Genomic DNA, 16,087 nt, shown 5'->3' with positions numbered 1-16,087 from the left:
AGGCACAAAAGTTCAGGATGGTCAGCCTCCAGCACGTGATGGGACAGCTGGAGAAGGGCGACTTCCTATTGTCGCTGGACTTGGAGGATGCTTACTTCCACATCCCCATTCTCAAAGGACACCAAAAGTTTCTCAGATTCGTAGTCCAAGGGCGGCACTACCAATTCAAGGCCCTGCCATTCGGGCTGAAGTCAGCACCCAGGATGTTTACCAAGTGCCTCGCACCAGTGGTGGCGCGGCTGCGCCTGCGGGGGATCCACGTCTACCCCTACCTGGACGATTGGCTCATCCGTGCAAGGACAAGAGAACTCGCCGTCGAACACACGGCAGAGACCGTCCAATTTCTCACGGATCTGGGCTTCTCCATCAACTACTCGAAATCGCACCTGGTCCCGTTGCAGGTCGCACTGTTTCTGGGAGCCAAGCTCGATACAGTGGCGCGATTGGCCTCGCCGTCGGAGGAGAGGACGAAGGCCATCTTGGGCAAGGTGCAGCGCCTGCTGGCCACGAGCGTAGCCAGGGTGAGATCTATCAAGTCCCTGCTCGGAATGATGTCCTCATGCATCTACCTGGTGCGCCTGTGCAGGCTACGGATGCGCCCTCTACAAGAGTTCCTTGACGCCCGTTGGATACAAGTGACGGGCAGCTTCGAAGACAGGATGCCGCTCAACGAGGTTTTCCACCAAGCGATCCGATGGTGGGGCACCCGCGTGCATCTCGCGGCGGGCAAGGACTTTCAGATCCCGGTACATCAGGAGACGGTGATAACGGACGCCTCCCTAGAGGGATGGGGAGCGCACACCAGAGATCTGCACGCGAGAGGCCTTTGGCTCCCGGAGGAGAGGTCACTCCACATCAACATCATGGAACTCCGAGCAGTGTTCTGGTTCGCCAGCAAGTTTCCCCAGCCGAGGAGCATGGGCAATGCTTTCTCGTTCCCCTGGGACGTCCCGTTCCTATATGCATTCCCTCCGTTGCTGCTCCAACTCATCAACCAACTCAAGAGGTCCCGGTGCAGGATGATCCTCGTCGCACCGGCTTGGCCAAGACAGATCTGGTTCCTGGACCTTCTGGACTTGTCAGCGTCCCCCCCAGTCAGACTGTCGACGGACGCAGATCTTCTCTCCAGAGAAGGAGGTGCCATCCTCCATCACGACCCGGAGTCTCTGAACTTGCAGATCTGGCTCCTGCAGCACTAGAGTTTGGAGGATATGATATCCCGGCGGACTGCAAGGAGGTGCTTGCAAAGGCCAGGGTGTCCTCAACTCTAAAGTGCTACGGACACAAGTGGAAGAGGTTCTCTGTCTGGTGCCGTGCACAGAAGATTAATCCTCTGCGAATTACGGCCCCTCAAGTGCTGCCGTACCTGCTGTCGCTGGCCAAGGCGGGGCTAGCTCACGCTTCCATCAAGATCCATCTTGCAGCGATTTCACGTTACACCAGAACTACAGGACAGTCATCCCTGTGGCCTCATCGCCTGGTGAAGGAATTTATGAAGGGACTGTTCCGATCGTTCCCGCCGGTGACGGCTCCAGCCCCGGCGTGGGAGCTCAACGTGGTGCTGACCAGGCTCATGGGGCCGCCATTCGAGCCTCTGCATTCTGCACCATTGAAATTTCTGTCGTGGAAAACAGCGTTCCTTTTGGCCATCACCTCCGCACGACGAGTGGGAGAGATTCAGGCCCTATCCTGCAAGCCTCCATACCTGACTTTCCACGAGATTAGGGTGGTGCTGAGGACGCACCCCTCCTTCATGCCCAAGTTGCCGTCGGACTTCCACCTCAACGAGCCCTTGGTGTTGCCAGTGTTCTTCCCGTCACCTTAGTATCTGGCAGAGAGGACTTTGCACTCGCTGGATGTAGCTAGAGCGCTGAAGTTCTATGTGGACCGCACGAAGAGTTTTCGGAAGACATCACAGCTTTTTGTGAACTTTGGACCTGTGAATCAAGGGAAGGCCCTCTCGAAGGCTTCCATTTCCAGATGACTCTCCGGCTGCATCATGCACTGTCATCGGTTAGCAAACCGACCGTTGCCCAGCCGCCTGAGAGCCCATTCGACCAGAGCGATCGCTGCTGTTACGGCGTTCTTGTCTGGTGTGCCCCTGCTGGACATCTGCAGGGCTGCTACGTGGAGGTCGACGCACACCTTCACGAAATTCTACTGCGTCGACCGGGATTCCAGGGAAGAGTCCAGTGTCAGCCAAGCAGTGCTGCGCAACCTGTTCGCCTGAAGGTGGGCCTGGTGAGGAGGTAATAGTTGCTTAATGTTGAGTGTATGTAATGCTTAATGTTGAGCCTTGCCACCTCCCGTGGTTGTGCATGTGTATACTGCTATGTATTCTTATATTCATGAGCATGTGAATCCAGGCCAGACCCCATGCTGGAGAAGGTATAAGTTACTTACTGTAACTGTTGTTCTCCAGCATGGGTCTGGCATGGATTCACATGCGAACCCTCCCTCCTACCCCTCTGCGTCTCTTCACTTGGTCATACTGCCACTTTACGTTCTACCAAATCTGAGGATGGCTGCCAGGGGCGGGGCTTAGGGAGTGGGCAGTCATTGGCTGGGGGCAGTATGACCCAGAGACCAGTGTTTGGTTACTATTAAGAAAGACAGATCAGAAACGAAACTGATACTGATTTTTTCTTTACCGAGGATTCCCAGCCTGACGACGGGGAATATTCATGAGCATGTGAATCCATGCCAGACCCATGCTGGAGAACAACAGTTACAGGTAAGTAACTTGTTCCTTGGCCAAGGTCAATAAACATTTTGAAGCCTCCCATATCCATTGAGGCCAATTATGTTATTGTTGTAAAACTCTTTCTCCCAAAAAAGACCAGACACAAATCATACTAGGACATTAAAACAAGTACATCTTGTTTCTTTTCATTAATTGATGTTACATGCAGGAAATGGTGAGTGTTTTTATGTTTTACTTGAATTGTATTTTGAGTTTATTCTTATTTCTATTTTAGTCTGCTACAGCAGTTTATTTGACCGCATTACCATCTCCTGGTGGCATCCAAATTGCTGGCAAGACTCCAAACGATGGCTCTTATGAACAGCATATCTCCCACATGCAGAAAAAGATCAACGATACAATAGCTAAAAATAAGGAACTCTACGAGATTAACCCACCTGTAAGTAAATATATTGCATCTACGCAACTAAAACAAATGTTGTTTCACAATATGTATTTGTTTTCCTTTGCGTATATATTCCAAGTGGTATGCTCGATTTTCACATGCTTAAGAGCATATGCAAGAGGGAGAGACTTTTGCCTTCTTTGATCCACAGATAACTGCAATGCATGAGACCTAGCATCATCCTGACTCCAAAGAACCCATGTTTCCTCTGGAATTTGACATGCATTTCTTTGTCAGTCTTCACATAAGAATCTCTAGAAACATCAACCACTAATGGGGTTTGCATTGAATTTGGGGCATTCATTTATTTCAGGAGAATCTCTGAACCATTGTGCTTTACCATAGATTTACTATGCTTTTTTAAGGAAATATGTGTTCATGTTTATATTATTGTTGGAAAATATACATACAGGGTTATGTTTAACCTGTACAGAGTGTCCTGTACATATTATAATTATTTTAACACCTCCCGCCTTCCAACATAGCTCATACTGATAAGTTGCTAAAACCATAGCTAGAGAAACTCCCAGACTATGGCTACCGTGGTTCGTTTTGTAGGACCTTATTTTTGTATTTACCATGACGAATCCTCCATTGTATCAAGCACACAGTTGTAATACTGTGGATCTAAGACCAATTAGTAAGAGACCAATTTCCATTACCTACAAGATCCTTTTCATTCTTGCTCGTTTTAGCATATTTCTGATTATTACTTTTGTGAAATTACCACAATTATTAATTTCACCCTTGAGTATAGCATTAGACCCTGGGCTTGGGGGACAGGGGAGTATACACAGGCAGTAATTACTTGCCAGGCCAAGTAGCGCCTGGGGAGGGTATTGTAGCAGGGGTTATGGGGTCCTCGGGAAGACTTGTGGGGTAAAAATAGCAGACACCCAAGGTAGGCGTCCGGCGGGCCGACGGAAGCGGGTGGATACTGTTTGATTCTGGCCACTTTATTGGCCAGACGCTCTACCACGGTAGTGAATAATAGATGTCTCAATTTGTCATTGCTTTCAAATAAGTGTTTCTCCTATCTATTAACAGATATGTGGGCTTGCTGTAAACTGATATTTCGGCTTCAGATCAATGCTGCTTAATGTGTCCTTCCAGGAAAATGTGTATTGGACAGGTCCACCATAATCTTTTGGTTTCACCTTAGCTGCCCCATCTTCTCCAACATATTTCTGATGAACTTTGAACTATTTTGCCTATCTTCGCCCAGGCGCACTTTTTTAAAATTTCTTCTGTTTTCTGCCTTTTCCTTGATTATTCCAGATAACCTCCCATTCATTTACCTTCACTAATGTGCTCAGTTTCCTGTCCGTGTTTACAACTTTTTTTCATATCCTGTGTTTCACAGGAGTGATTAAAAATTTATACCCATTGGAAATCCGGTCCTTCCATCATTTTTCAAAGGCGGTTATGTTTCTCTGAACCGTTTCTTTGTTCTATGGATGCTGGTTCCATTAGTGAATTATTTGGACGTATGTTAATCATTCTTACTTTGAAATCCCAGTCTTATTTGCATTGTCAAAACACTTCCATTTCCTTTCTTCAAACATGTCAGGGATCGTGAGACCTTTCTCTTTCTGCCAATTGCATATACCTTTGGAATGATTGGCCGGACTGAACTATGAAAGTAGATTAGTGGGGAAGATGGCTGAAATGTTCTAAGGCTATTTTAGTATTGAAACTCAAATGTAGTCCTTTGATCACACATTGCTTGTCCATATTCTTTGACTTCTGTAAGGTATGCATCGTGTTTCCAAACATAATCCCCTGAAGTTATTTGTTTCAGGTGAGTGTCTGCAGATTTTGTTTCAACTATGGACAGGTTTTAGCAGAGGGGACGCCTTACACGTGCCTCTGCTTGTAACCCTTTTCATCAGACACCCAAACTGCCATATTCAAGCGTATGTTAAAGGTATTTGGCTAATAGCATTCTTCCAGAGTTGTATTGTAAATCTGGAACCCTCAGGGCCCTCGACATGTAGAACCAGTCGACCTAATGACATGTTTAATCAGCCATCAGTGATTTAAAATCTGTATTTTTTAAATTATTTTTCAAAAATTAAGTATCTTCATTATATTTTGAAATATATGCTGTGTTATGAATCGGGATTTATCCAAGCCCGTCGGATTTGGCAGGAGAGGCTTCTATCTGTTCAATAAATGTTTTGCAAAAACATTTGACACATATTGGCTCAAGAACTCACCAACTCTTCCAAGACGGTTCAGTTTTTTATTAAAATGTATGCATAGGGTGTCACTAAGAACTATCTCATCTCACCATGGGATTTTCTCTCCCTAGCCCAGGTGTTCTCAACTCCCAAGATGGTCACTAAAGATCTGTAACCCGCTAATAGTTAGGGCCTAAAGGCAATTGCCTTTTCTCCATTGCTCTCTTTGGGAATTTCTAAGTGGATCTTTACTCAACGAAATTATACCTACTTATATATGATGCATGCAATAGTTTGCATGAGTACAGCAAGAACATCTAGAATCAGGAGACACGCATGCATATATATGATGTTTTACTCTAGCAAAGACCAGTGCAGCTTCAAGGTTTTTACATTTACAAACATTTTTTTTTGCACCCAGTGATCGATGTACACTTTTTGGATATGAGCATGAACGGCAACGGATCTGAGTGATATTTCCATTGCGTAAAAGTCAGCGATGGAAATGTTCGCATGGGAAATATACGCACTACAAATGTTCGTACATTTCCCATGCAAACATCCAATAGAAAACCATCCATACATACAAGTGTTAGGCAGAATCCTGTGCAGTTCCCTTGGGGACCACTGCAAGAAGATTAAGACTACAGGAGTAAGCAGTAAACCCAATTGGTAGCAGTCTGTTCCACCCAGATTTACCTGGTAGCTGTGGCTGAGCAGTCAGACTTCTCTCAAGAAGAGTAGGGCAGTATATAGCGTATACACAATAGGGCTAAAAACACAGTAGCGCAAACAAACACTGACCAGAGCTTTGTATCAAAAGTATATAATTATTTATTTAAAACACACTTTAGGAAATACACTAGCAATCTAAATCAAAAGCTATTTAAAACAGTCAGGTAAAGTATAGACACCTCCCTTGATAACTATTAGACAAGTCATGGTTAAAACGCCGCTATTTGTTAAAACAGATGTGAGCGCGTAACATAGATGGCACTCCAATAGTTAAGTTGAAGGGAGAGAAAAAGGCAGGGCATAAAAATAAAACAGTTCCCAACACTTTTAGAAGTTCAAAGCAAGGGAGAAAAGATATTATACACAGTAGAGCCAAAGTTCATAGACCAGGCCGACTTTAAATGGAGCAAAGCGAAATGTGCCCAAGATCACACAGTTTAAAATGCACTAAAAGTCTTTGCAGAATGTTCAAAAGCGGTTAGGGTGATTCAAGAAGTACAGTTAGAAGGTCTGGGGCCAACCCAGTTGGAAAGCCAAGGATTTAAAGGCATGGTCTAGTAAACATTTTTATTGTCCCTACGGGTCGGCCATGTTTTTTTAAGCCTAAGAGGCTCGATTTTAGAAAACTTTCCTATGGACCTTACCCGAGTTTTCGTCCATAAAACGCACGCGAAAACGAGCACCAGGGAGCCGCCATTTTCTGATAATCCTATTTTTTCCCCCATCCCCCTGGCTGACCTGCTTTTGCGGCACTAAATCAATTCCCCCGCCCCTGAGCCTGACATTATCAAAACATTCATATTCCCCGCCTCTCTCCGTGACGTTACTGTGCTGCGTAGGCAAACGCGCCCAGTCGTCTTCTGCGCGACTCCACACAGAACCCGGAAACCAACACAGATCAACTCACAACACAGCGCGCCACAATTCGGAATATGAAACTGTACTTTAAAATGAAACAGCAACACGGTCGATTTGGTAAAGTACATTCATTTGACATTCAATGTTTAGAGAATATTCAGCAATTGCCATATGAACTCCGGAAGCCATTTATTTTCTTTTATCTGTATCCCCAATAACTGTTCCGTTTCATCTTGAGTCACGCGCTGTTCCTTTATGGTACACAGGGTGTTCATTTTCATAAAAAGAATCACTTTGGAAGCACGGTGAACCGCAAGGCTGTTCCATCAACTAGGCAGTAGTCCAGCCTAAAGGTTGATATGTTGCTTCTAGCCACTAGTACAGCGTAAGGGCATGTGGGCCCTTGGCGATCGTCCCATAATATGGTGATCGTGCTCCAGTTGTTGACACGAAGCTGCAGGTGTCTGCTGAAGAATCCATCCGCCGGTGTCTCAAACAGATGGCAGTGGCAGAATGGGATCAAATACCTGTTATGAAAACAAAAAAATTATAATTAGTCTCGCTAGCCAAACTTCATTAATATTACTCATTTTATTTATTACGGCCGATCAGAAACTATTTTCTTGCAAGGATAGTTCAATGGAGTATGTTCGTCTCTAAAATCAATGCGAAAAGTAACGAGATAAATCGAGGCAAACACACAATGATAAACGACAGTTAGTCTACATGCGTGAGGAATGATATGATATATGATATGGCATTTGTAACGCGCCTATACTCAAGTGTTTCTAGGCGTGACGAGGCAGGTGGGGAACAAGGGCAGACAGACAACGATCCTACTAGGCCAGGTGTCTTTCTGATCGCGCATGGGGAAGGGCTGTACATGGTTAGTTGAATACAAATTAAATAATAGGGCCAGCTGGTGGCAAGTGCAAGGTAAATGCCGGGAGAAGGGGCTGAAGGATACAGAGACAGTCCCGTAGTGCAGGTAGGCAGTGCAGGGATTCATGCATCCATTCATTTAATCTTCATTCCGGTATAAAAGCGTGTAAAGATTTACTTACATTAGATTTGAAATTTCCATTGTGTCTCTTCGTAATGCAGTCTGTAAATTGGACTGTGCTCTTGACAACGATTTTTCGTATACTGAACTAAAATGAAACTCGGTCTAGTTTCTGAATTTTCTGCCTTATCGTCTCTTACGTTATTGCGCACTCCCTTCAAATGTAGTTCTTTCGGCATGGTCCCTGTCTCAAGGTAAAAAAACAATAGACCCTTTTACTTCCAGTGCGACTTGTGGGCCTCATCTGGGCGCTGTCCTTCGCATTCTTTATTTGCAACATCACGTAGTATAGGCATCTGTGAGAACTTGAGGTTTAGAATCCGTCTATGTAGTGCGCCTCAATGTGCAAACGCGAACTGGCTTCTCTCCCAAATGCCACGGCCCGCTTGGCTGGCGCGTTCTAAGTGCCCCAATTTTGTCCCCGTTGTCTGCGAGCTTTGCAGCCCAAATTGAGACATTACATTTTTTGCGGAAGGTCAGGGAAAGTAGAAAGTACCACAGGAGTTGAGTTACATGTGAGATTTATTGTTTGTTTGTTTTATTATTTGCAATACGCAAGCCTCCCCTCCATTAACAGTGCGCAGCATTTACATTTACATGAGATGAGACATGAGAAAAATATATACATACACATATGTGAGGTGAATAGAGAGAATTCAAAGATGACACCCAGCTTGTTCGCCACCCATGATGGTGAAGGTAGGGGTTAGGTTTACAGGTACACTGTACAATAACATTTATTTACAAAAAGACAATCGTATTGCAATTATTTAAACCGGGATTTGTACTTCACAATCAGCTGTGCTTCGGGTGGGCATGGCACAGTCGCTATGTTCGGTGGCAATGGATCACTGCTCTGCACAGAAACGTCCAAAATTCCATATCTGTGCTTCTCTAACACAGCAACAATAAGGCCTTTCACAAAGTCGAACTGCATTTCATCATAGACTGGTTTGATCACCCATTGCTTACTTCGTTTAGAAAACACCTTAGTGTAGCGAGGCATCCTTACTTTACCCCTAGTCCTAGATTGTTCACGTCCGACATTGCTGTTAGCGGTCCAAGACCGCTAGTAGAGTGCGATGTTTCATGCCCCGAAAGCTAAAATGCAAGCGCTTTGGCCTGTACTTTAGGCACATATTGTGGAACACCTCCAAATCTGTGTGACAGAATTCTGTCAGTCCTCTCAAATCTCTTGATAGAGTTTTGTCAAAAACAATCTTCTCAATGGCTTTGTGTGTCGGTGAAGATGGAATCAACCACTTCTTCTTCCGTGCCTCCTCTGGGGACAAAGGGCCATGTTCACATTCGTGGAAATGTTCATTTGCTGTCCAGCGGTGAATGTTGGTACAGTGGTGCATCAGTGACCGCCATTTTTCAAGTAGTATTTCCACTGACCCCTCACAAGGTTTTGAGCTCCACCAAAAATGGTTGGTGATAGAATGTGACCACTGCAAAATACTTTCAAAACCTTTTTTTTTCCCTGCAGCCGAGATTTTCTTATTGATTGATTTAGCAAGATGCCATACGTCAAATTGATGTTTAATATGTGGGAACTGCAATCTCATTGTCTTGGCAATTGAAACGTGTCTATCCGTGGCTATGAGGTCGATGTGCATTCCCCTTGATTGTAGATATTCCACTGATTTTATAAATCCTAGTTTCTCCATGGCCACTGACAATGTACATTGTGTTACCTGCACGACCACCAAACTCACAATGTTCTTACTATCCATGTCCTGAAAGTGGTAGGTGCAGTACTTGGCATAAAATCCAGGGCTGTCGCACTGTCCATCGCCGGCTAGCCTGAATCGTTTGCCTTTGAATGTACTTGCTAGAGACAATTGTTCAATTTTCCAAGCATCACTAATGGCCGGAAACAGATAATCACGTTGGTATATGTAGTACAGCGCTTTAGAAATGAAATGGAGTCCCACAAACTGAAAGAAAGCCTCTAACTTTCTAAAACTGGAGCCACTAAAAAGTGATGCAGCTGCACACAGTAGATTGCCTGCTGGCAGTTTCCCCAGCATCGGTTGTGCAGACCATGAGAACCTATGATTTAATCTACAGGCGGCATTTATTGTGACGTTACTGCCTTTTATTTGACGAGTCACATTAATCAAAGGCTTCCCACATACTTTCCCTCTAATGGAATGCACACATTTCAGCATACTTATAATTTCCATCAAACAACTGTCGAATACAATGTATTTGCTCTCTTTCATTAGACTGTCATCCTGCGTCAACGTTGTTTCGGCCTGTGACGTTGTGGAGATTTCAACACATTGGAAAGTAATATCGCTGATATCAAGTTCTGATGCGTGTATGGATGCTGCGGCTGGTTCATTCTCTGTCATTTCGACATCTATTACTTCAACATTGATGGGAGAACACAACAATGTCGACAGGTTTTTTGGTGGCAAATTTTTGGCGGGTGTAGATTGTGTAAATTGATATGCATTCAGAGCTATCTTCAATACATTCAATAACATCTTCTTGTGGTGGTGCGGTCGCACTGTAGCTATGGTCCAATGCAACTTTGCTGTAGTCTCCAAACACAGTTAATTCATGTTCTGGCCATTGGACATGAGCATATCGAGCCTGAACACGCCTCGCCTCAATTAATAGTTCCTCCATAGTGTACACGGTCTGGCAAGCCACATCTCTCATTCGCTTCACTGTCTGTGTGTGTATAGTTCTGACACCCACGGGTAACTGGAGGAGAGATTGGAAAAGGGATGTTCAGTTTAAACACAAGATGGAGTGTAGTAGAATTGACTGGAAAATAACATAAAATAGTCCCCAGCACAAACATTTTTTTTAAAGTTATGAACTGTATGTAACTAACCTTTTTTTGGTTTTTTTTCTTTGCAACTTTTTTGACTCGACCTTCAACATCTGCACGCTGTAGCTCCGATTCGTTTCCGCATGTCCTCCCTTCCTCTTGCGCTGCAACGACTATATTTTCTGTATCCGCATAGACAGCACGGAATGAGGCTCCATCGTCTCCCTGAAACATAGTACTTTCATTAGTATGTATCAAAATATTGTTAGCATAAAACACACGTGAGGACGACCACACAGGTACATCTCAATAGCCAAACACGATTTAAACATTGTGTGCAACAATTAAACGACAAGTATTCGACCAGTGATGATCTATTTCGATGGAACTGTCAGTATCCATACCTCTGGCTCTGCATGGACTGCCATGAATGGCTGTATTGGAGAGGAGGCATCCGCATCTCCCTGAAACACAGTACTTGGATTAGTATGGTTTTCAATATTGGGAACATAACACACACTTGGGGTCGAACGCACAGGTACATATAAAGAGATAACCGCAAATGATGCATTGTCCAAAAGAATCAAGGAAAATCTAAATATGATCACATTTCATCATCTTATTTCTCCGATTTATTTACATCTGCAGCATCTAAATTGGATGTTGTGATTGTAGTGGAAGCTTCGTCGTCTCCCTGAAACACAGCACTTGCGTTAATAGGGAAGAAAGTATAGCAAATGGAATCGCGTTATATGATCACGCATGATGGAGCTGTCATTATCCATACCTCGTGCTGCTGAAGAATATCTATGGATGTTGCAAATGTAGTGCGCACTTCCGAAAGCTGTTGCGCCGATTCGTATATGCATGGTCCCGCTTCCACTTCCCCTGGAATTACTTGAATGTCAGGCTCTGCATCAAGTGCAGGGGTTGACGCTCCATCAACTGCCTGAAACATAGTACTTGCATTAGTGAGGATTACAATAGTGAAAACATAACACACACCTGGGGTCGACAGCACAGGTACATATCAACGGCTAACCACGAATGAAACATTGTGTAGAACAATCAAACGACAAGAATTCCAGCTCTGATGATGACGCTCGATGGAGCGGTCAGTATCCATACCTCCTGCTGTTGAAGAACATCTAGAAATGTTGTAGATGTGGCGGACGCTTCAGCATCTCCCTGAAAGACAGTACTTGCATTAGTATGGATAACACTAATTATAACTGAAAACAAACACCAGTGGACGATAACTAAGGTGTATATCAATTGGAAAGCACTAACCAAACATTTGGTAAAATAATCACACAATAAAATAAAACTATTACTTGACATGCATAAAACAAGTCTGTAGCGGATTAGCCTAGTAAGATTACCTGATACGCGCTAGAAGTGGTTGATAACTGCAACCACGTCAAGGATGTAGAATGTTCTTGCTTCAGATTCAAGGGATAGTCAAGAAGTTGTAAAGGTAAATTAATGATTGATAATGAAATGCCAATATTAAAAATAGCCATGTAAGGCGACATAATACTTGTAAAATGCTCAATACAGCACAGTTCCCTGTTCCCATATATATACATTGCGTTTGTGGGTTATGAAATCTAAAAAGAATATATTGGTAAATGTCATTATTCAAAAAACTATACAATCATATCAATATCGAAATTATTACAAGGGATAGAACACCTACAATATCAATTAATCCGTTCGGATACCTACACACTACCGCAAGGCCTAAAACTAAATCCGGACACTTGCATCACCGGTGGCGGAATGTGGACGAATAGAGTGGGAATAGCGTTTTCGAGCAATTTCCGTGTCGTTCGCCGTTTATTCATCTTTGTTACCCAAGATGTTGTGTACATGTCCAAGGAAAAGTGCCGGCTGCAGATGCGGTATCGATCACCCCTCTTGTCCTGTAAGACTTGTTGGACTCAACTTTCCAGCTCATCCAGTGGATATCTGCAATGTCTGACCCATTCTCTTATTCGATCAACAGTTTTCGGGAATACATGCATTGTAGTGCCTTCAGATTTCGCATGGGTCTTCGAAGGGCAACCGCTTATCGAACAAGCAGGCATTGTTGATAAATCTGAAAAGTAAATATGGACATTATTATACAATCTTCAAGAATAAAGATTTGATACAAAAGTAAATGAATCATACAATGATCAATGCAAGGTTTGTTTTGGTCGCAGGAACTATACCAGTTCATTATGTGCGGCTTAGTATTTGCATAAGTTGCAGAAATGTATAAATGATGTGACTAAAAACTGAACATGTGACTCATCCCTTGGATGTTCTGTATTGCACGAGAAGGAAACATGCTTACATCATAGACTGGACCCCCGAAGGATGCAATTCGATGACAATTGACACAGATGAAAATAAATAGATGTATTGTTAGCATAGCAATGGAAATTCAAGTCAATAGCAATGAGACCAATGAACATAGCACTATTGGGTACTCTACTCGCAAATAGATAGAAATTTAAAAATCTGCGTAATATGACCAGGATACATGGCCTTACCTTGACCAACAAACAGTTGGATTCAGCAAGCAGAGCAGTATGTTGCGGGAGAAAAGGTGGATGGCCACAGGTAGCGCACTGATGGGTATGCTCGAAGCGGTCACAGAAGTTCACGGATAGCACGACGACGAGCAGATTAGCATAGATCTCAGTGGTTCCCAGGTAGCACGTTCAGGAGTTGACTTGCAAAGCACAAAGATGTTCTCATGAGACATATCGAGTGGTTTTTAAAGTATTAGAAACTGGGGTGTGTTTGTGAATGAATGACATTTGTATGTCGGTGGTATTAGGGGGGCGGCCTGCTTCAAGGGGAGGCCTGGCTGGAGACACGGGGTCTGAGGAGGCCATGTGACCGATGGCCCCTTGGCGTGGGACACCTTTTGAAGTGTAAATGTAGTTTGGCACCTTGGCCTTTCGCGCCCCATGCCAGCGTGCATCCACTGGCGCGAACCACCTTTGATACAGGGGGATGGGATGGATGGGCCTGAGGCGTGCAGATAAGGCACAGGAAGACTGCTGAATGGAGACACACTTATGTGGATTGCAGGGGGGAGGCCTGCCTGGAGACACGGGGTCTGAGGAGACCATGTGAACAATGGCCGCTTGGCGTGGGACACCTTTTGAAGTGTACATGTAGTTTGGCACCTTGGCCTTTCGCGCCTCTGACATCCCCCCATGCCAGCGCGCATCCACTGGCGCGAACCGCCTTTGATACAGGGGGATGGGATGGATGGGCCTGGGGCGTGCAGATAAGGCACAGGAAGACTGCTGAATGGAGACACACTTATGTGGATTGCAGGGGGGAGGCCTGCCTGGAGACACGGGGTCTGAGGAGACCATGTGAACAATGGCCGCTTGGCGTGGGACACCTTTTGAAGTGTACATGTAGTTTGGCACCTTGGCCTTTCGCGCCCCTGACAGACCCCCACGCCAGCGCGCATCCACCGGCGCAAACCGCCTTTGATACAGGGGGGTGGGATGGATGGGCCTGGGGCGTGCAGATAAGGCACAGGAAGACTGCTGAATGGAGACACACTTATGTGGATTGCAGGGGGGCGGCCTGCCTCAGGGGAGGCCTGCCTGGGACACGGGGTCTGAGGAGACCATGTGAACAATGGCCCCTTGGCGTGGGACACCTTTTGAAGTGTACATGTAGTTTGGCACCTTGGCCTTTCGCGCCCCTGACAGCCCCCCATGCCAGTGCGCATCCACCGGCGCGAACCGCCTTTATATCAATATATAGTATATGGCCTTTATATCAATGATAGTATATCGTTGCTTATCAATAACAAATGCCACATACCGGAGATTCTTGTGAGCACAGACCCACACTTCAACCGGTGTATTATAGTGGTCAAGACCCTAAGGCCTGTATAATCCAATGGTAATTGTTAGTATAGATATATGTGTGACTCTTATAGAGACATAACCTACTGAAAGACTTTGAACAAGTGTTATTTAGTGCATGCATTATCGAGAATATGTTATGTTAGCTTAGATAGATAGTGACCACCCTGCTTCACAGCGACCAGACCTTCACCCATTCGGAGCACAGATGTCTGACGTCCATCCTTGAATGGAGACACACTTGATTCATTTAAAAAATCGAAACAAACGTTGTTAAAATATATGTGGTGTTTTATTTTGTATCTTATTTTCATGACACAAAAATACAAGACTTTAAAGATTATACAGGTCAGGTTGCAGCACAGCGAGAGAAAATCCCCTGTACTGACCGCTGTCACTCGGGAACGTTTCTCTAATGGCACGAACGGCACAGGCGGGTATCACTCTTCGAACGCGGTGTCCAAGCCTCCCGTGGAGCCACCATGTAAAGGAACGATAGGCCACCAGACTGTACCACCTGTGAAAAGGAATGAAACAAACTGTTTTTAAATGACCAAGATACGTTTAATAAACGTTTGTTGTCAATGACAATTCTTGTAACTAATGGCATTCTGCACGGACAAATGCTATCTAGACAATGCACACTATTGAACGACTTACATGCGTTACAATGATATGTAGATGTAATTTTGGATACAGTAGAAGATCATGAAATAGGAGTGGCATGACAAGCAGAGTATACTTACTCGTTACTCGGATTGCGAGGACGAACAGTTGCGCGAAGTTCGTGCATAAGCACCATCATTATTCTCAACACGGCCCGTGTGAGGCAGGCTGCCCTGAAGTCTGGCAGCTCGGTGATGCATTGCGGTCGTGGCTCGCCTTCCGAAATGTAGGCCAGGCATCCCGAGTTTTCTCGGCAGCAGCAGTTCTCGTCCTCAGTTGGCATTAGCTCGCACCGATTGCATGTGCACCAGGTGGAGACGCCGTCCATTCGGCTAGGCCCAGGCTCTTCATCTGTTGATTCGTCCTGCCAACTGCCGTCCGAATCCCCATTGTTTTCGCGTGCTTCCCTTTCCAGTAGTTCCTCCTCGGTATACTCGGGCTCGTACATGTAGGGCATTATTGTAGCCATTGTGTGGTAAACAGAGTAAAATAATTTACTGAGATGGTACAGGTGTTCACACGGGCTACAAGCGGCGAAGGTAGCTGACCAGAGCACTGAGATGAGTCACAGAATACTCAAAGTAACACAGAGAGAGGAATGGAATCGAAAATCTGCTGCTGTGTCTTGTGAAACGGTCTGTTTATACTTATTGAGCAAAGAGGCGTCCTGTCATTTCCATGGCGACACGTCATTAGCTGAAGCGCAGCGAATGTTGACACGAGACGTGCTTTGGCGTTGGGAAATGGGCGGTACGAGT

The 16,087-nt window shown here is 44.9% G+C and overlaps 1 protein-coding gene across 7 annotated transcripts in view; it reads left to right on the top strand.

Moving 5' to 3' along the window:
- Positions 1-16,087, top strand: part of C2CD5 (C2 calcium dependent domain containing 5) — a 2,654,621-nt gene that overhangs the window by 1,127,206 nt on the left and 1,511,328 nt on the right. For all 7 annotated transcript variants that reach the window (XM_069628452.1, XM_069628454.1, XM_069628457.1 and 4 more), the window contains one exon: positions 2,979-3,143. In XM_069628452.1, the coding sequence (XP_069484553.1) occupies positions 2,979-3,143 (165 nt within the window). The remainder of the gene's footprint in view (positions 1-2,978; positions 3,144-16,087) is intronic.

The sequence above is a fragment of the Ambystoma mexicanum genome, chromosome 12 (assembly GCF_040938575.1).
Source record: "Ambystoma mexicanum isolate Mex_15411 chromosome 12, UKY_AmexF1_1, whole genome shotgun sequence".
NCBI lineage: Eukaryota > Metazoa > Chordata > Amphibia > Caudata > Ambystomatidae > Ambystoma > Ambystoma mexicanum.
The sequence above is the reverse complement of the archived record's forward strand: the minus strand, read 5'-3'. Positions and strand labels throughout refer to the sequence as shown.